Source organism: Cherax quadricarinatus, chromosome 9, assembly GCF_038502225.1.
Source record: "Cherax quadricarinatus isolate ZL_2023a chromosome 9, ASM3850222v1, whole genome shotgun sequence".
In the NCBI taxonomy this organism is placed as follows: domain Eukaryota; kingdom Metazoa; phylum Arthropoda; class Malacostraca; order Decapoda; family Parastacidae; genus Cherax; species Cherax quadricarinatus.
In genome coordinates, this window is record NC_091300.1 from 20392964 (window position 1) to 20414848 (window position 21885).

Sequence of the window (21885 nt, forward strand, 5' to 3'; positions counted from 1 at the left end):
TTGTTTGCCCTGGTTTTCGACGACTTTTCGTCAAAATTTTGTCCCAGTTTTCGCCTCAATTTTCGTCGAGTTGACAGTGGTCCGCCATACCGAATGTGTCTGCCCTCGCCCACACAAAGCATTCCACGCGTTTTGAGTCAGTCTGGCTTTGTTTCTTGTCGATAGAGGGTGGTAGTGATGATGGTAGTGGTTGTGATGGTGGTAGTGATTGTGGTAGAGAATAGTAGTGATGGTGGTGGAGGGTGGTTGTGATTGTGATGGTGGTAGTGATGGTGGTAGAGGGTGGTAATGATGGTGGTAGAGATGACCTCTCCTCCCTCTCCCTTATTTGCCGTCTTCCATACGCCAACAAGAGTCTTCACCAAAGGTAAAAGTAATGTTAAATGTTCATTTAGCCATTTCATTAGTCCTTTATGCAGTGGACCTTCGTTTTTCGTAATTAATCCATTCCAGAAAGTGTGACTCTTTCTGAAATTGATGATTTTCGAAACCATTTTCCCCATAAGAAATAATGTAAATACAATTAATCCGTTTCAGACACCCAGAAGTATAAAACAAAATTTTTTTTTACATGAAATATAGATGTAGTACATATACAGTACAGTGGGACATGATGAATGAAACATTAACAGCATAACACTTACCTTTATTGGCGATTCTTCTTAGTGTATGGAAGACTGGAGGAGGAGAGAGATTGGATTATTTATTGTTTGGAAGGGGAATCCCCTTCCATCAAGACCTCAGGTACCAAGTCCTTTTTGGGGGTTACTTCTCTTCTCTGTTTCTTAATGCCACTAGGACCAGCTTGAGAGTCACTGGAGCCTTGTCTTGCAAAACAAGTGTCCAGAGAGCTCTGTTTCTGGTGTCTCTTTAAAACTTCCCTAAAATGGGCCAAGACTTTGACACTGTACAAGTTGCCAACATGGCTTGCAACAGCCTTGTCAAGGTGATGTTTCTCCATAAATCTTTCCATCCTACCCCACATTTCAAAAATCTCCTTAATTTCTGAAGAAGGTAAGAACAACATCTAGGTGAGTACAAATAGGAAGCGCGTCTGTCTGGCGCTCACCAGACGGAGGATCAAGCCTCCAATACGTCTTGCACTGAATGACTCACTTGGGTTTAGCGCTTAACATGGATTAATTAATTAATTATTAATTTGAAGAAGGCAACCTTTTCTGTCTCTCTTCCTCCTCCTCTAAAACAATATTCTGAGCTGCAGTCTGTTGCTGTTCCAGCTGAAGCTCTTGTAGTCCTCAGTGGTTAGCTCTTCGTTGTGGTCCTCCATCAACTCTTCCACATCCTCCAAACTCACATCCAACCCCATGGAACTCCCCAATACCACAATAAATTCCACAACTGCCATAGACTCGTCAGGGTCAGCCCCAAACCCTTCAAAATCCCTCTTGTGGACACAATCTGGCCACAATTTTCTCCAAGCAGAGTTCAAAGTCCTGGTAATCACTCTCTCCCAAGCCTTACCTATAAGGCTTATGCAATGGAGGATACTGAAGTGATCTTTCCAAAACTCTTTTAGGATGAAGTGCATTTCTGAGGTCACATTAAAGGACCTTTGAAACATTACTTTGGTGTAGAGTTTTTTAAAGTTTGAAATGATCTGCTGGTCCATGGGCTGGAGGAGAGGAGTGGTATTAGGGGGCAAGAACTTTACTGTGATGAACCCAAACTCCTCCAGAATTAGGTCATTCAAGTTTGGAGGATGAGCAGGTGCATTGTCCATTAGCAGGAGGCACTTTGAGATCCAATTTATTTTCCAGGAGGTAATTCTTCATACTGGGGCCAAACACTTCATGGAACCACTCGACGAAAATTTACCTCGTGACCCATGCCTTATTATTAGCTTTCCAAAACACACACAATTTACTCTTCATGACATTGTTTTTCTTGAATGCTCTGGGATTTTCAGAATGGTACACTAGTAATGACTTCACTTTGAAATCCCCACTAGCATTACTCTCTTTCTTAGGCTTGTGTCCTGGCAGTCCCTTTTCCTCCTGAGTAATGTAGGTCCTCTCTGGCATTTTCTTCCAAAAGAGGCCTGTTTTGTCACAATTGAACACTTGTTGGGGTTTTAATTGTTCAGTCTGTATGTACTCCTTGAATTCACTTACGAATTTTGTAGCTGCAATTTTGTCCGAACTGGCAGCCTCACCATGCCTTATCACACTGTGTGTGTCACTACGGTTCTTAAATCTCTGAAACCAGCCTTTGCTGGCCTTAAATTCACAAATATCAGTATTCGTTGCAGGCAATTTCTTTACGAGATCGTCATACAACTGCCTAACCTTTTCACAAATAAGCGAGTGCATAAGACTATCTCCTGCTAATTGTTTCTCGTTTATCCACACCAACAGTAACTTCTCAACCTCTTCAAGTACTGGCGATCTCATTTTTGTCAGCATATTTACCCCCTTTGCAACAACAGCTTCCTTGATTTCCTTTTTCTTGGCCACGATGGAAGTTATGGTTGTATGCAGTTTCTTATACATGATGATTTTCTTGAATTCAATCATATTTCTCACCTTCTTTACTAAAGGCATGGCACTAGGAGCTTTCTTTGGAACCATGGTAGCTTATTTAGCAGTAGCAAGCACTAAAATAATTGGAATGTTATGAAATATTTCATATGAACATGTGAGGGGATGGTCACTCACTGGTAAACAATGCCGCACTGGCTGGGAAGGGAGTGTGAGGTGGCTTGGGGCCATGAGTACGCATCCGGGACGAATGACTATGAGTCAAATGACAATTCATGAGTCAATGTTTTGACGAAAAAAATTATGATTTCCGAAAATTATGGCTTTCGAGCCTTACGAAATACGACGTTTACAACTTTACAATGTTACAACATTTTCTGTATGTAAAACTAGAGTTATTCTCTATAAAGTGTATTTTTTGTTAATACTTTTGGGTATCTGGAATGGATTAATTGAATTTACATTATTTCTTGTGGGAAATATTGCTTCAGTTTTCGTTGAATTCGTTTTTCATCAGACTTTCTGGAATGAATTAATGATGAAAACCGAGTTCCACTGTAGTAGGTTGGTAGACAGCAACCATCCAGGGAGGCACTACTGTCCTACCAAGTGAGTGTGAAATGGAACCTTGTAATTGTTTTACAAGATGGTAAGATTGCTGGTGTCTTTTTTTTTTTATCTCATAAACATGTACAATAACAGGTATATCTTGCTACTTCTACTTACACTTAGTAGATGTGGTAGAGGGTGGTAGTGGTAGAGGGCGGTAGTGATTGTGGTAGAGAGTGGTAGTGATTGTGGTAGAGAGTGGTAGTGATTACAGTAGAGGGTGGTAGTGATGGTGGTAGAGATAACGTCTCCTCCCTCTCCCCTCCTTGCCGTCTTCCATACGCCAACAAGAGTCTTCAATAAAGGTAAAAGTGATGTTAAATGTTCATTTATCCATTTCATTAGTCTTTATAATTATTTCTCATTGTTTTCTATATGTAAAACTATAGTTATTCTCAATAAAATGTATTTTTTGTTAATACTTTTGGGTGTCTGGAACAGATTAATTGGATTTACATTGTTTCTTATGGGAAATATTGTTTCAATTTTCGTCGAATTTGGTTTTCGTCAAACTTTCTGGAACGAATTAATGACGAAAACCGAGGTTCCACTGTAGTAGGTTGGTAGACAGCTACTGCCCATGAAGGTATGTACTACTGTCCTACCAAGTGAGTGTGAAATGGAACACTGTAATTGTTTTACATGATGGTAAGATTGTAGGTGTCTTTTTTTCCATCTCATAAAAACGTAAGATACAGTAGAACCTCAGATTTCGAACGTATCGTTTATCGAACTCTTCGAAAATCTACCGCTTTTTTTGAACCAACTTTGTACCTATTATCAAACTCGCCCCTATTTTCGAAGCACTGGGTACCGGACCTGTCTGCCAGCCCGCTCTGTCTGCGTCTCCCCGCAGGCGCCTTGAGCCAGTCTGGCTTTGTTGATGCTTGAGTGAACACTAACCTGCACTCTCATTCAAACATTTTACGATTAATTCATTGTGTTTAGTGCTTGTGGGACTGTGAAATAAGCTACCATGGGCCCAAAGAAACTTGTTAATGGTACCCCTGTGGTAAAGAAAGTGAGAAACACCATAGATGTGAAGAAGGAAATAATACAGAAGTATGAGAGTGGTGTGAAACTTGAGCTTGCCAGGATGTATGGGAAAAACAAGTCGACCATCGCTTCTATCGTGGCAAAGGTCAAGGAAGCTGATGTTGCGAAAGGTGTTAATATGCTAACCAAAAACAAGACCACAGACAATCGATCAGGTTGAGAAGTTGTTGCTGGTGTGGATCAAGGATAAAGAGATGGCAGGTGATAGTGTTTCAGAGATGATTATTTGTGAAAAGTTCAGTGACAAAACCATGTCCCATTTTAGGGAAATCTTAAAGAGGCACCAGAAACAGAGGACTGTGGACAGTTATTTTGTGAGACAGGGGTTCATTGACTCTCAAGCTGGTCCTAGTGGCATTAAAAGACAGAGAAGGGAAATAACCCCAGAGAGGGCTTTACCTGAAGTCCTCATGGAGGAGGATTCCCCTTCCAAACACTAACCCCAACTCCCTCTCTCCTCCTCCCTATCTTCCAGATGCCATCACCAATCTTCAATAAAGGGAAGTAAAATTGTTATTTTATATGTTTATATGTTTATAATACATTATTATATGTTTATAATACATAATTGTACACTATATTTGTTGTGTGTATGTAAAACTAAAATTAATCTCTATAAAATGTATTTTTTTTGTGAATATTTTTGGGTTTCTGGAACGGATTAATTGCATTTCCATTATTTCTTATGGGAAATATTGCTTCGCTTTTCAGACTTTTCAAATTTAGAACTAGCTCCTGGAACAGATTAAGTTCGAAATTTGAGGTTCCACTGTAACAGGTATATTTTGCTACTTCTGCTTACAGTTAGGTCACGCTACACATGCATGTACAGTGGAACCTCAAAAATCGAACTTAATCCGTTCCAGGAGCTAGTTCTAAATTCGAAAAGTCTGAAATTCGAAGCAATATTTCCCATAAGAAATAATGGAAATACAATTAATCCGTTCCAGAAACCCAAAAATATTCACACAAAAAATACATTTTATAGAGATTAATTACAGTTTTACATACAACAAATACTATAGTTTTTAATTATGTATAGTAATACATATAAAATAACATTTTTACTTACCTTTATTGAAGATTGGTGATGGCATCTGGAAGATAGGGAGGAGGAGAGAGGGAGTTGGGGTTAGTGTTTGGAAGGAGAATCCTCTTCCATGAGGACTTCAGGTAAAGCCCTCTCTGGGGTTATTTCCCTTCTCTGTCTTTTAATGCCACTAGGACCAGCTTGAGAGTCAATGAACCCCTGTCTCACAAAATAACTGTCCACAGTCCTCTGTTTCTGGCGCCTCTTTAACATTTCCCTAAAATGGGACATGGTTCTGTCACTGAACTTGTTGCAAAGATGGCTTGTTTCAGCTTGCTCAGGGTGGTACTTCTGCACAAACATTTGGACATCATTCCACTTGGCACAAATCTCCTTAATCTTTGAAGAAGGCACCTCATCCACTCCCTATATTAACACCTTTCGCAACATCAGCTTCCTTGATTTGTTCTTTCTTTGACAGGATAGAACCGGTGGTCGACTTGTTTTTCCCATACATCCTGGCAAGCTCAGCAAGTCTCACACCACTCTCATACTTCTGTATTATTTCCTTCTTCACATCTATGGTGTTTCTCACTTTCTTTACCACAGGGGTACCACTAGCAAGTTTCTTTGGGCCCATGGCAGCTTATTTCACAGTTCCACAAGCACTAAACAACGAAATAATCGTAAAATGCGTGAATGAGAGCGCAGGTTAGTGTTCACTCAAGCATAAACAAAGCTAGACTGCTCATGGTGCCTGCGCAGGGATGCGGACAGAGCGGGCCGGCAGACAGGTCCCATACCCGGTGGTCCGAAAATAGGGGCACATTTGATAATAGGGACAGAGTTTGTCCGAAAAAATGGTCCTATTTTCGAAACGTTCGATATGTGATACGTCCGATTTTTGAGGTTCCACTGTACATGCATATGTAAACACACTCATCTGAGTTTTCTTCTATTTTCTTGATAGTTCTTGTGCTTTCTTTCTTTCCTTTTATCTCCATGGGAAAGTGGAAAAGAATTCTTCCTCCATAAGCCATGTACTCACCTTATTGTGGTTGCAGGGGTCATAAGAGGTGACTAAAATGCCAGGAGCAAGGGGCTAGTAGCCCCTTCTCCTGTATAAATTATTAAATGTAGAAGGAAAAACTTTATTTTTTCTTTCTAGGTCTCCCTGCCTCGGTGGGATACAACCGATGCCTTGAAAAAAAGAAAAAATTGTAGAGAGGTAGCAAAAAAAAATTTAAATTAGTACAATTTACAATAGTACAATGTAGCTTTGTTGTTTTGTTGATTAAGACTACAAATGCAATGGAAATAATATTATTTACCTTAAATTGTTGTTGCTACTAAAGTCGATGGTTGCATTGGAGTGTGCATAAATTCTGTAATGGATCTCTGGCTTCTTTTACCCTGCAGTACATTATACATTATTCCAGAAGCTTATTACTGCCAGGTTGGAGTCAGTCCATTGATGCAGCTAGTTTTTTCATCACTTCTTGTGTAGTTACACTTGCATGACTCAGTAACTCCCTGATCCAGTAGTTGTATTGAAGATGATGTATTTGGAGGTAAAAATACAACTTTTACATGTGGGGTCACATCCAGCAAAGCTTCTGGATGACTATGGGAATTATCAAGAATGAAGAGAGCCTTGAATGCAAGATTCTTGCTGTGCAGGTAAAACTCGACTTCAGGAATAAAGTGATGCTTAAACCAGTCAGTAAATATTTCCTGTCAGCTATGCTGACTGGTTTGACCTCCAGTTGCTGGTACGGTGTTTTTATCTACACCTTTCAAAGCACACGGATTCTTTGAGTGGTAAATAACCATGGGCTTATACTTGAAATCGCCTGATGCATTACTGTAAAGGAGCAAGGTGAAGTGATCCTTTGCTGCCTTGAAGCCCATTGCACTTTTCTCTTGCTGACTGATACAAGTTCTTGTTGGCATTTTCTTCCAAAAAACACTTGTCTCGTCAGCATTAAACACTTGATGTGGCTCGTAGCCACCCTCAGCTGAAGCACTTTCACCAGAAAACTTAATATTATGTACGTAACTTATTACGCAACTTAAAGTTGTGGAACCAGTCATTGCTAAACACACACTTTTTCAGGCCTTCCTTCCTTTTCACATTCTGCTTTAAATAACTGTAAGGTCTTTTCCCTAATTAAGATGAAATTAAGTGGTGCACCTTTCTTTGTTTTTTGTTCACTCCACTCAAGCAATAGGTCTTCCATTTTATATACTTGTTGTATCTTTCTTTTCATGAGATGACATCCTGACACAAGCTCGATTTTATTTTTAAGACTTAAACACTTAACCCTTTTCTTGCCACTTTCAGGAAGGTACCACTGTACATACTATATCCATTTTCCAATTATCTTAATCCTAAATATGTGTATATAAATAGAGGGAAGCAGACGATATATAAATCATAGTATGAGCTGCTCTCATGGAGAGAACCAGAACATGTGAATCTTGGTGTGAGCTGCTCTCATGGAGAGATCCAGAACATGTGAATCTTGATGTGAACTGCTCTTGTAGAGAGAACCTGAACATGTGAATCTAGAGTCTGTGACTTATTTATTACAAAATTTAACTTCAACCAAACTGGTGCACAGATGTGTATACAGTAGGTATTGTATATACATTATATCTAGTGTACTCTTCTTTTAACCCTGATTATGCAGTTGGAGGAATAAAATGCATGATACAGCACAGTACATACTAACATAAACATGATATAAATACATATACAGAAGATTTTGTAAAATAAGCAAAAAATATTATAGTGTTCTAGATGATGGGAAAGGCATTTTCTTAACATTGAATTTGTGAGTTACTTAAAGAAAGTACAGTGGCACCTCGGGATACGAACTTGTTTCGTTCCAGAAGGCTGTTCGAGTGCTGATGCCAAACAAATTTGTTCCCATAAGGAATAATGTAAATTAGAGTAATCCATTTTAGACCCCCAAAAATACACTTACAAAAGCACTTACATAAATACATTTACGTAATTGTTCAAGTTTTGAGCTGTTCATATCCCAAGGTACCACTGTATATAAAAAATTGCTGTAGCTTTAGTTAACAGTTCTTCTGGGAAGCAGAGCTTCAGATGATACCAAGCTTATTGTTGATACTGAGCTGTTCCTAAGTGTGATAAACATTGATCAACATCAGGAATTTAAAAAAAAAACTTGTATGTTTTAAAATGTGGGTTTTTCCAAGTTTTACATTACATTTTTAGACGTTTTAATTTATCTCCATACGTATTTCATATATACTCTGAATATCTATTTTGCTGTGAAGTGTGGCAAGTTAATAATGATTTAGTGCACATTGCAGTTGTGTTTGATGGTGAGACCATAGATGGAGCTCCTCCTCTATGGTGCGCTGCAGCAGCTGGTCACCTGGATGTTGTATCCTATCTCCTAGAGAAAGGTGCTAACGTCAATGCAACAACCAAGACCAACTCCACTCCACTCAGAGCAGCTTGCTTTGATGGACATTTTGAGATTGTAAAATATTTAGTCGAACATAATTCAGGTTAGTTTTTTTTTTTTTTTTCTCATTTTAAGAATCATACTTCATTTACAACTCACCAACATATTGGAAATAGAAATTAAAACATTTGTCTGGTTTCCATTTCTGATTGGTTGTAAATTGTTCCACCTATGGTATTATGACTTTTACAGTGTCACATTATGGTATTTCTTTTGTATATTTATAGTGTGTATATGTTGTGGTGGTTCTGGGGTTATCATCCCAAATGCAGTCTCTGACAAGGTCTGCTTGATGCCCTGACCAGTCAGATGCAGGTTTTTGTAAGGGATTGTTTGAGTTACTACAGTACTTGATCATTAAACTACTGCAAGTTTGCTTTTGGTAGATTATATACAGAACATGGATTAAAATTTTTATTTTCGGTTTTAGCTGCTATCATTTTTTGCACATTTCTTGTATTGTTAATTAGCTCATTGTGACCTATTTATTTGATTGCATTTCGAAAAATTGTCCACCATTATCCATACTTGATTGTCATACTAGGTTTCATTATGCTCTATGATAGTTTGAAATGCAGTACTGCTTTTATCTCCTTGAGGAGGAGGCTTATACGTACTTGGCATTTTGTTATTTCTTGGTTTAGAACTAGTGTTCTGATATTTCTATTAAAAATTTTCTCATATCAGAATGGTTGTAGTTTCCCTCTAATGTTAACATCTTAATGCATTTTGCTTTGTTTATACAGTTCTTATTAACCAGCCTTAGGAAAGTATTAATCTCTTGTACTGTATTTTACTACATTACAGTACAGTGCTACTTTCTCGGTATAAGTAATTATGTGTACAAAGTAATGTTATAACACCAGACATATTGTGTTTGTCAATCACAGAGTACCAAAACATTGCATTTTTTAATTTTATTTGATTGGCTATTGTATGGGAGCCTGGGTGAAGTATAAGAACATAAGAATGGAAGAACGCTGCAGTAGACCTTCTGGCTCATGTTTGACAGGTCCTTCTCAAATCTAACTCCTCTCACTTGCATATTTATCTAGTCTTTTTTTAAGATATCCAAAGTATTGGCTTCAGTGACCCTACTACCTGACTGATTGTTTCACTCATCAATCACACTACAGTAGACCCTTGGTTTTCATCAGTCTTGGTTATCATGAATTTTGGTTATCGGCAACTTTTTTCATCAAAATATAGGCTTGGTTTTCGTGATTTCCCTTGGATTTTGGCGGTGGTACGGTACATGTCCCAGTGGCCCCACACACACAAACGCTGCCACAGACGCACTCAGCAACAGTTTGGCATTGTTTATCGTCGGGTGAGCATCACACCCAGCATTCATACGAAACATTTCGCAATAATCCAGTGTTTTTTGTGCTTGCAACTGCTAAATAAAACACCATGGCCCCAAAGAAAGCTCCTAGTGCCAGGCCTTTGGTAAAGAAGGTGAGAAACACGTTAAAATTAAAGAAAGAAATCATAGATATATGAAAGTGGCGTACGTATCAACGATCTTGCCAAAATGTATGGGAAGCCCCATTTAACCATCACTTCCATCATTGGGAAGGAAAAGGAAATCAAGGAAGCTGATGTTGCAAAAGGGGTAACTGTGATACCGAAACAGAGGTCACAGTCAAACATATTGGAGAAATTGTTTTTGTTGTGGATCCAACAAAAACAGTTAGCAGGAGATAGTGTTGTGCAGTTGATAATTTGCGAAAAGGCAAGGCAGTTGTATGCCGATCTTGTAAAGAAAATACCTAGAACGAGTGCTACTGTTAGTGAATTTAAGGCCAGCAAAGGCTGGCTCGAAAATTTCAAGAAATGAAGTGGCATTGGACAAGCACCTAAAGTCAGTTCCGGATCAGCCGGGCTGTGGCTCGTATGTTGGTTTGCGTGCAGCCAGCAGCAACAGCCTGGTTGATCAGGCTCTGATCCACCAGGAGGCCTGGTCTCAGACCGGGCCGCGGGGGCGTTGACCCCCGGAACTCTCTCCAGGTAAACTCCAGGCATACACAGTGTTGTAAGGCATGGTGAGGGAGCAAGTTCAGAAAATTGTGTGGCTGAAAAATTCGTGTATGAATTCAAGGAGTGTGTAGAGGCAGAAGAATTCCTTCACCAACAAGTGTTCAATTGTGATGAAACAGGCCTCTTTTGGAAGAAAATGCCAAGGAGGACCTACATCACGCAGGAGGGAAAGGCACTGCTAGGACACAAGCCTGTGAAAGACAAGGTAACTCTCTTGTTCTGTGGTAATGCTAGTGTGGATTTAACAGTGAAGCCTTTACTGGTGTATCACTCTGAAAATCCCAGAAAAGCATTGTCGCCAAGTATAAATTGTGTGTGATGTGGAAGGCTAACAATAAGGCATGGATCACGAGGTAAATTTTCCTTGATTGGTTCAATGAAGTGTTTGGTCCGAGTGTGAAAAAATACCTCCTGGAAAAATAAATTGTCACTCAAGTGCCTCCTGGTAATGGACAGTGCTCGTGCTCATCCTCCAGACTTGGATGACCAAATGGTGGATGAGTTTAGTTTCATCACAGTGAAGTTTTTGCCCCCTAATACCACTCCTCTCATCCAGCCCATGGACCAGCAGATCATTTCAAACTTCAAAAAACTCTACACCAAAGCAATGTTTCAAAGGTGCTTTGACATGACCTCGGACACTGAATTGACCCTAAGAGAGTTCTGGAAGGATCACTTCAATATCCTCAATTTCATAACCCTTATAAATAAGGCTTGGCAGGTAGTGACTTCCAGGACGATGAACTCTGCTTGGAGAAAATTGTGGCCAAAATGTGTCCAACAGAAGGATTTTGAAGGGTTTGGGGCTGACCCTGTTGTGGAATGTACTGTGGCATTGGGGAATTCCATGGGGTTGGATGTGAGTGGCCAGGATATGGAAGAGTTGGTGGAGGACCACAGTGAAGAGCTAATCACTGAAGAGCTGCAAGAGCTTCATCTGCAACAGCAACAGACCACAGCTCAGGAATTTGCTGCAGAGGAGGAGGAGGAGGAAGAGAGATGGAACAAGGTGCCTTCTTCAAAGATTAAGGACATTTGTGCAAAGTGGAGTGGGGTGCAAACATTTGTGGAGGAACATCCCCCAGACAAAGCTCTTGCAAGCCGTGTTGGCAACATGTACAATGACAATGCCATGTCCCATTTTAGGCAAATCATAAAGAGTTGCTAGAAATAGAGCTCTCTGGAACAATATTTTGTGCGACAGGGGTTCAGTGACTCTCAAGCTGGTCCTAGTGCCATTAAAAAACGAAGAAGGGAAGTAACCCCAGATAAGGACTCAGTACCTGAAGTCTTTATGGAAGGTGATTCCTCTTCCAAACAATAGTAACTTCTCCCTCTCCACCCCTCCCATCTTCCATACACCAACAAGAGTCTTCAATATAGGTAAGTGTGATGTTATTACTGTATTGCTTTACTATATTGATTTGTGGTACGGCCCCCTGCCAAACTAGTGGTTAAATAGTTAACCTGCCGGCTGGCAGTACCACTGGGTACGTCATCAAACCCATTGTGGGGACTGCTGAGCCAGCTTTAGAAGCAGTAGGTACCTGAACACCTCATGGTACACATCTACTGGCCTTAGCAGTAGTAAGTACCTGAACACCTCACGGTACACATCTACTGGCTTTAGAAGCAGTAAGTACCTGAACACCTCACGGTATGCATCGAAGCAGTAGTTACCAGAACACCTAATGGTACACATCTACTGGCAGTAGAGTATTCTACTGGCTTCTACTGATTTTAGAAGAGCCGCTCACCACAGCTCACTGAGTCTGATGGCCCCTGTTACTTGACGGCCGCACTCAGTGAGCTTGAAGCATGGTGTTCTGCTAGTAATTCATCGGACCACCTTGCGGTGTGTCAATTGGTCTTGAAGGCGGTAGATAGTACTCACCAGACCATCTTACGGTGTACTTCTACCGGCCTTGGAGAGTATTTACAGGACTACCGGTGATGTCTGCGGACTCACCGCCTACGCTGGTCAACTGTGGGTCGGACTCATCTGATGCTGTTTTAGTGGGACATTACATGAAGTAAAGGTTGGAGTGTTACACTGAACTGGGCTAGGACCGTAGTGTGACACTTAGGGAAGTATGATGGAGTGGAACACTGAGATATGCTACAGGACCGTAGTGGAACACTGAGAAGAAAAGGGTGTCTTGTGACACTGAAGATGGCCTGGTTGTAGTGTACATTGAATAGTATGTGACTGGCCTCAAGAAAGACGCTGTGGGTGATAGTGTGCGACGCAGAGACAAGGGTGTCAAGAGTGACACAGTAGAGATAGTGTATGACACAGAGAAAAGGGTGTCGTGTGACACGGAGAGTAGGAGTGTCGTGTGACACAGAGAAAAGGGTGTCTAGTGGACACGGTTGAGCAGGAGCGTCATTACACGGAAGAAAGGGTGTCAAGTGACACAGTTGAGAGGGAGCGTCACAACACACCACGGATAAGTGTCATGAGAGACACGGAGCGTCATAAGGAGTTGATTGTAATTTATTATTGTAAATATGTTACGTATAATTTATTATTTTAGCATAGATATATATATTATTATTTTAAGATGCTAATACAGTGGACCCCCGCATAACGATGGCATCACATAGCGATTATTTCGCATACCGCTTACTTTAATCGCAAAATTTTTGCCGCGCATACCGATTAAAAACCCGCTCACCGATTTTCGTCCGAGATGCGTCCAATGTGCGCCCTCAGCCAGCCTCACATGTGCCGCCCGTGCCATTGTTTACCAGCCAGCCTCCGCGCTAACATCCAAGCATACACTCGGAATATTTCGTATTATTACAGTGTTTTCGGTGCTGTTTCTGGAAAATAAGTGACCATGGGCCCCAAGAAAGCTTCTAGTGCCAACCGTACTCCAATAAGGGTAAGAATTCCCATTGAAATGAAGAAAGAGATCATTGATAAGTATGAAAGTGGAGTGCGTATCGCCGACCTAGTCAAGTTGTACAAGAAACCCCAATCAACCATCGCTACTATTGTGGGCACCAAAAAGACAATCAAGGAAGCTGTTCTTGCCAAAGGTTTAACTGTGTTTTCGAAACAAAGATCGCAAGTGATGGAAGATGTTGAGAGACTCTTATTGGTGTGGATAAATGAAAAACAGCTAGCAGGAGATAGCGTCTCTCAAGCGATCATATGTGAAAAGGCTAGGAAGTTGCATGACGATTTAATTAAAAAAATGCCTGCAACTAGTGATGATGTGAGTGAATTTAAGGCCAGCAAAGGTTGGTTTGAGAGATTTAAGAAGCGTAGTGGCATCCATAGTGTGATAAGGCATGGTGAGGCTGCCAGTTCGGACCACAAAGCGGCTGAAAGATATGTGCAGGAATTCAAGGAGTACATAGAAACTGAAGGACTGAAACCTGAACAAGTGTTTAATTGTGATGAAACAGGCCTGTTCTGGAAGAAAATGCCAAGCAGGACCTACATTACTCAGGAGGAAAAGGCACTCCCAGGACATAAGCCTATGAAAGACAGGCTTACTCTTCTCATGTGTGCCAATGCTACTGGTGATTGCAAAGTGAAGCCTTTATTAGTGTATCACTCTGAAACTCCCAGAGCGTTCAGGCAAAAGAATGTCCTCAAGGATAATTTGTGTGTGCTGTGGAGGGCAAACAGTAAGGCATGGGTCACTAGGGAATTTTTCTATAACTGGTTACACCATGCATTTGCCCCCAATATGAAAGATTACCTAACTGAAAAGAAATTAGAACTTAAGTGCCTCCTGGTGTTAGACAATGCCCCTGGTCATCCTACAGACGTGGCAGAGCGACTTTATGGGGACATGAGCTTCATTAAGGTGAAGTTTTTGCCTCCTAATACCACTCCTCTCCTGCAGCCCATGGACCAGCAGGTTATTTCCAACTTCAAGAAACTGTACACAAAAGCTCTGTTTGAAAGGTGCTTTGTAATGACCTCAGAAACTCAACTGACTCTAAGAGAGTTTTGGAGAGATCACTTTAATATCCTCAATTGTGTAAACCTTATAGGTAAGGCTTGGGAGGAAGTGACTAAGAGGACCTTGAACTCTGCTTGGAAGAAACTGTGGCCAGAATGTGTAGACAAAAGGGATTTTGAAGGGTTTGAGGCTAACCCTGAGAATCCTGTGCCAGTTGAGGAATCCATTGTGGCATTGGGAAAGTCCTTGGGGTTGGAGGTTAGTGGGGAGGATGTGGAAGAGTTGGTGGAGGAGGACAATGAAGAACTAACCACTGATGAGCTGATAGATCAACTTCAAGAGCAAGAGGCCAGACCTGGGGAAACTGGTTCAGAGGAGGGGAGAGAGAAATTGAAGAAGTTGCCTACTACAAAGATAAAGGAAATCTGTGCAAAGTGGCTTGAAGTGCAAACCTTCATGGATGAAAATCACCCTCACACAGCTATTGCAAGCCGTGTTGGCAACCTGTACACTGACAATGTTGTGAAACACTTTAGGGAAGTGATAAAGGAACGAGAGGTACAGGCCACTATGGACAGATATCTTGTGCGAAAGAAGTCCAGTGACTCTGAAGCTGGCCCTAGTGGCATTAAAAGAAGAAGGGAAGTAACCCCAGAAAAGGACTTGCTACCTCAAGTCCTAATGGAAGGGGATTCCCCTTCTAAACAGTAAGAAGATAATGCTCTCCCCTCCTCCCATCCCATCAATCATCACCAGATCTTCAATAAAAGTAAGTGTCATGTAAGTGTGCATGCCTTTTTCAGTTTGTGTGTATTAAAATTAATATTTCATGTGGTAAAAAAAATTTTTTTTTCATACTTTTGGGTGTCTTGCACGGATTAATTTTATTTCCATTATTTCTTATGGGGAAAATTCATTCACATAACGATTATTTCGCATAACAATTACCCCTCTTGCACGGATTAAAATCGTTAACCGGGGCTCCACTGTAATTTATTATTGTAACATGTATATATATTTTAAATACCTCTAGACCAAAGATTGTGTGTTTTATATAATATTAAAGATTAATTGATTTTAATGTTGTATATATGTATCCCGAACTCTTTATTACAAAATGAGTAAACCTACCATCTTTAAAAATCACTTTTTTTGTAATAATTTGTCATTGTTTTCTGTATGTAAATCTATATTTAATCTCTAAAAAAAATTAAAAAAATTATTTTTTGTTAATACTTTTGGGTGTCTGGAACAGATTAATTGGATTTACATTATTTTTTATGGGGAAAATGGTTTTAGTTTTCATGAATTTTGGTTTTTGGCAGACTCTCTGGAATGGATTAATCACAAAAACCAAGGATCCACTGTATTACCTAACCAGTATTTATCTATATCCTTTCTAAATCTGATTTTATTCAGTTTGAATCTATTTTGAGTTTTCTTGGTTATATCTCCTTTATTTATGCCTATTTTAAGATTGTCTTAGCAGGTACCACATCTGGCAGCATACAGAGTGAGGCTTGCTTAATACCCAGCATGTCAGGTGTTGCTGTGTACTCAGTCAGATTGTTGTACCCTGTATGTCTCATTTAACCAGATCAACAATAGTATACTTCTTATCAGCTTATAAACTTGGGGGAGATAAACTGTTTATCTTCCACAGAGGTAGGGGGAAAAGCATATTTACCATCATTCACTCAATTGCTTTCTTGTGATAAATGTGCTAACATCACTGTTGAACTGACCCTCCAACTGCAGAATTCAGTCCTTCTTTGAAATGGAGACAGTGTGCTTCTACCTCCAGGACTCAAGTTTGGATAATCAATTCCCTGAATCCCTTCACAAATGTTACCTTGTTCACACTCCAACAGCACATCAAGTTATAATCATCACTTGTCTCCACTAAGTGCTATCGAACTCATTCATATAAGCCTGTTGGACTTTCAAGTACTTTGTTGTAAAGGAAATAATCAGCTAAACTAATACTTTACAGCATATATGTTCAGACTGTATAACTTTTTGATTGATAATGTAACATGGTAAATATTAAAAAATGGGACCATATAAAAATATTTTCAGGTATTGGCTTTAAATTTCAGTACTGTATTGTATACAGTAAGAATTGGTCATTTCTCATTTCAGACATTGAGGTTGCCAACCGCCATGGCCACACATGTTTGATGATCGCTTGTTATAAAGGCCACTTTGAGATTGCCAAATACCTCATAGAAATTACAGCAAATGTCAATCGCAAAAGTGTTAAGGGTAACACAGCACTACATGATTGTGCAGAGTCTGGTTCATTGGACATCATGAAGCTTCTCTTAGATCATAATGCCAAGATGGATGTAGATTCTTATGGTAAGTTCACAAATGTGCAAATTTGATTATTAAGTGATTTTTCCTTGCAATATATTTTTATCTGTACTGTATTTTGAGTGTTACATTATTTACATTTTTCATAATTTGATTTTCGTAGTAAAATACTTCAGCTATATATTGAGTAAGTGTAGTGATTTTTTTTAATAACTTACTTATATTCTTCTGATTGATTTTTGTGCAACCTTTGATGTTATAGATTTAGTGTACATTATTTAAAAAAAGCAATCCTCACTGCACAACATCTAACATCTACTTATTCATACATACTTGCTTATTTACATGCAAATATAAAATGGCTAGAAAATGGCTTCAAGATCTAAACAAAGTGTATTGTGAAATAAGATTGCAAGCAATTGATAATTGTTTATTGTCTGATAGGAAAAAGTGACAACATAATAACTGCATTCAATATTAAAAAAGGAAAAGGAAAGAAGTGATAAAGGATGTTTCCTAAAGCCATCAACAGGAAGAACTAGATGCCATTAATTTTTTTTAACACACTTGCTGTCCTCCACCGAGGTAGGGTGACCTGAAAGAGAAGATACGCTCACCATCACTCACTCCATCACTGCCTTGCCAGAGGCTTGCTGATAATAATACATTTCAGATACTCCTCCAAACTGCAGTATCCCCACCCCTCCTTCAGCATGCAGGCACTGTACTTTCCACCTTCAGGACCTAAGTCCGGCTAGCCAGTTTCTCTGAGTCCTTTCATGAATGTTACCTTTCTCATGCTCCAACAACATGTCAAGTCATAAAAAACCACTTGCCTCCACTCCAATCTAACATGCTCATACAGGCGAGCCTTTACAGTGCCTCGCTTTACAGCATTTTGCTAATGTAGCGGATTTCAATTATACCCAGTCTTCACTGATTCAGACTTATAATAAACATATTCACCACTCACTATAAGCTAAGGATGAAAATAATTTAACCCTTTGACTGTTGTAACCCCAAATCCTGAAGTGTCTCCTGATGTCGGAAAATTTTTGGAAAAAAAAAAAAAAAAAAATTTTTCTTATGAAATGATAGAGAATCTTTTCCCGATGGTAATGACACCAAAAGTACGAAATTTGACTGAAATATATCGGCAATATATACGCATCGGCGATTTCCCTGACTTTGAGCCCTATTTTTGGCCAATTACATTGTTTCAGTCGACCAAACTCATAGCTATTTCTTTAGAACTCCATTTTTTCTATCAGTTGAGTACAAGAAACTGCCCATTTACCAATTTCATCTATCCAATAAAGTGGTCAGAAATTGACAATTTGGCCAATTTCATGCAAATTAAAAAAGATGACAATTTCAAAATAGGGTCCAGTATAAACAATGCCGACATTCTTGGCACTTAAATAACATATCCTCTGTTCATTAGTCACGTCTCCAGCCCCCTCTTATATTACTCTTGCTTTCTATTTTGATTTTTTATTCACACAAAAACTAGAAGATTTACTGTTATGCAGACTACTGCATTATTGTAAAAATGGTATAAATAATATCAGTGCACTAGTAAAAGAATATTAGACTCCCCAGTTGACGTGTATTGGATGTGTGGTGTGATTTGCTTACTCTTGAACATTGGTAAAAATTGAACATTTCTGCTATTTTGAGGTCAATTACAAGGTCGTTTTCATTGGGAAACTAATCAAAATCATCCCTATTTCTGTAATACAGTGGAACCTCAAAAATCGAACGTATCACGTTTCGAACGTTTCGAAAATAGGACCATTTTTTCGGACAAACTGTGTTCCTATTATCGAATGTACCCCTATTTTCGGACCGCCGGGTACGGGACCTGTCTGCCACCCACTCTGTCCGCATCCCCACGCAGGCGCCATGAGCAGTCTAGCTTTGTTTATGCTTGAGTGAACACTAACCTGTGCTCTCATTCACACATTTTACGATTATTTCGTTGTGTTTAGTGCTTGTGGGACTGTGAAATAAGCTGCCATGGGCCCAAAGAAACTTGCTAGTGGTACCCCTGTGGTAAAAAAAGTGAGAAACACCATAGATGTGAAGAAGGAAATAATACAGAAGTATGAGAGTGGTGTGAGACTTGTTGAGCTTGCGAGGATGTATGGGAAAAACAAGTCGGCCATCGGTTCTATCCTGTCAAAGAAAGAACAAATCAAGGAAGCTGATGTTGCGAAAGGTGTTAATATAGGGAGTGGATGAGGTGCCTTCTTCAAAGATTAAGGAGATTTGTGCCAAGTAGAATGATATCCAAATGTTTGTGCAGAAATACCACCCTGAGCAAGCTGAAACAAGCCATCTTTGCAACAAGTTCAGTGACAGAACCATGTCCCATTTTAGGGAAATGTTAAAGAGGTGCCAGAAACAGAGGACTGTGGACAGTTATTTTGTGAGACAGGGGTCCAGTGACTCTCAAGCTGGTCCTAGTGGCATTAAAAGACAGAGAAGGGAAGTAACCCCAGAGAGGGCTTTACCTGAAGTCCTCATGGAGGGGGATTCTCCTTCCAAACACTAACTCCAACTCCCTCTCTCCTCCTCCCTATCTTCCAGATACCATCACCAATCTTCAATAAAGGTAAGTAAAAATGTTATTTTATATGTATTACTATACATAATTAAAAACTAAAGTATTTGTTGTATGTAAAACTGTAATTAATCTCTATAAAATGTATTTTTTGTGTGAATATTTTTGGGTTTCTGGAACGGATTAATTGTATTTCCATTATTTCTTATGGGAAATATTGCTTCGAATTTCAGACTTTTCGAATTTAGAGCTAGCTCCTGGAACGGATTAAGTTTGATTTTTGAGGTTCCACTGTATGTTTCCCATTCTATCAAATGAGACCAAGAAAACGAGAGTACAACCATAAATACAGTGGACCCCCGCTTAACGATCACCTCCCAATGCGACCAATTATGTAAGTGCGTTTGTACGTGTATGTTTGGGGGTCTGAAATGGACTAATCTACTTCACAATATTCCTTATGGGAACAAATTCGGTCAGTACTGGCACCTGAACATACTTCTGTAATGAAAAAATATCGTTAACCGGGGGTCCACTGTACTATAGGAAAATACACCTCAAAGTCTGAGTTTTAATCCAAAAACACGGTCGGAGTTTTTTCTCTCATGCACTGCGTGCTGCAGGATTTTTTTATACAGTGCACACTGACCCATTCTCTCACATGTGGGCCTACCAGCTTTCTCCTGCTTGATTTGAAGCCACTAGAATTATTGAGTATATATATTTGTCCGAAACACTGGCTCATGAGACGTATATATACGGCCGAAACAGTCAAAGGGTTAATGTGTGTATAGTACATGTATGCATTTTTTAGGCCTAGCTTTATTACTCTCTTAATATATAATAGTGTAAACATGTTATCAGGCTTTTATATGCATTTGAAAGTAAAAAAAAAGAAAAAAGTCTGTTTCCCTCACAATGAGTTTTGCTTTACAACAGTAGCTCAGAACGTAACGTTCTGTATAAGTAGGGCCCTCCTGTACATATCTGTTGGATGTCCAAGCCCCTCACATGCTAAACCTCTTTTACTTCCTACTTCCATCCTTTCCAAGGATGACCCCTACCCCACCTTAATCTCCACTACAGATTTATACACCCTCCAAGTCATCCTATTTTGTTCTGCTCTCTAAATGTCCAAACCACATCAGCAACCCCTCCTCAGCCCTCTGCATAAATAGTTTTAGTAATCCTGCACCTCCTAATCTCCCAACTATGAATTCTCTGCCTGATATTTACACCACACATTGCCCTCAAACATGACATCATTACATCCAGGCTTCTTACTACAGCATTCACAACCTATGCTTCACACCCATATAAGATATAAACTTAAAATGAAGTTGTATGGATATTATTAATTCACTATTTCATAGAACAATAGAATGGGTTATGAAAAAAGGTAACAAGTTTACTGAAAATTTAAAAAGAGTTATAGGATACCCATCTTGGGTTGTATAAGTATTTTGATTCCATGTGTTTAGCAATCTTCTCAGCACTCTCAAAAATTTGTGACAAAGTGATTACTTTACTGCCACCTTTGTGGAGTGAGGGCTATATCTGTAGTTTTTAGAGCATGTGGGGTGATGCCTTTGTCTAGGTTAATCTTCATGGGATATGCATCTGTTGGTTCGAATACAAGTTTGATGACTGAATTTTGCTTTTTAGTTTTTACTGCCAGCACTTCAACTATCATTTATAGTATTAAGGAACTCATTTCACATGAATCTAATGTACAGATAACATCACCTTGTGGTTTGTTTATTTGGTTGCACAGTCACTTCTTACCTATGTATCTATACTCTGATCCCATACTGTAATAGCTCTGTGATTCTCTGTACATTTCATTTGTCTCTGAGGAAGCCACTCATGAAAAAAAAAAATGTATATTGCTTGGTTTATGACCTCGGAGGCTTGTATTTGTCTGGGGATTTTCTGATGGCATTAACATCTTAGGCTGTGATGGGACAGCCACTAAGTTTGTAGTCTGTCAAACTTAAGATGTTGTTATATGTATAAAACAGTGTGGTCATTTGTTATTATTCTTGTTCTCTTCTCACTAAAATAGCTCTCAAATCTGAATGATTTTACAGTAATTCCCAAGTTCACTTGAATGTTTACATGGCTTGAATAATCTTCCCAGACTGTTGACTTAATTTTGCCATCAAGGTTTCTGATGAGAGGAGATGGTATTAGTTTCATTATGTATAATAAAGCTTTAGCCATTGGATAAATCAAGTATTCATAGGGAGAAACACAACTCTTTGTGTGAAGTAGGATAATTTAGTGAAATGGGATGGTATAGGGCATTATCCAGAATTTTTTTTTATTTGAGCAATTTTGT

General features: G+C 39.4%; 1 protein-coding gene across 3 annotated transcripts in view; it reads left to right on the forward strand.

The window, feature by feature from the left end:
* LOC128686098 (protein fem-1 homolog C) overlaps positions 1-21885 on the forward strand; it is a 265106-nt gene that overhangs the window by 218491 nt on the left and 24730 nt on the right. For 2 of the 3 annotated variants that reach the window (XM_070083296.1, XM_070083297.1), the window contains exons 3-4: positions 8530-8742; positions 16805-17023. In XM_070083296.1, the coding sequence (XP_069939397.1) occupies positions 8530-8742; positions 16805-17023 (432 nt within the window). The remainder of the gene's footprint in view (positions 1-8529; positions 8743-16804; positions 17024-21885) is intronic. The other variant, XM_053772767.2, reaches the window with a different exon arrangement.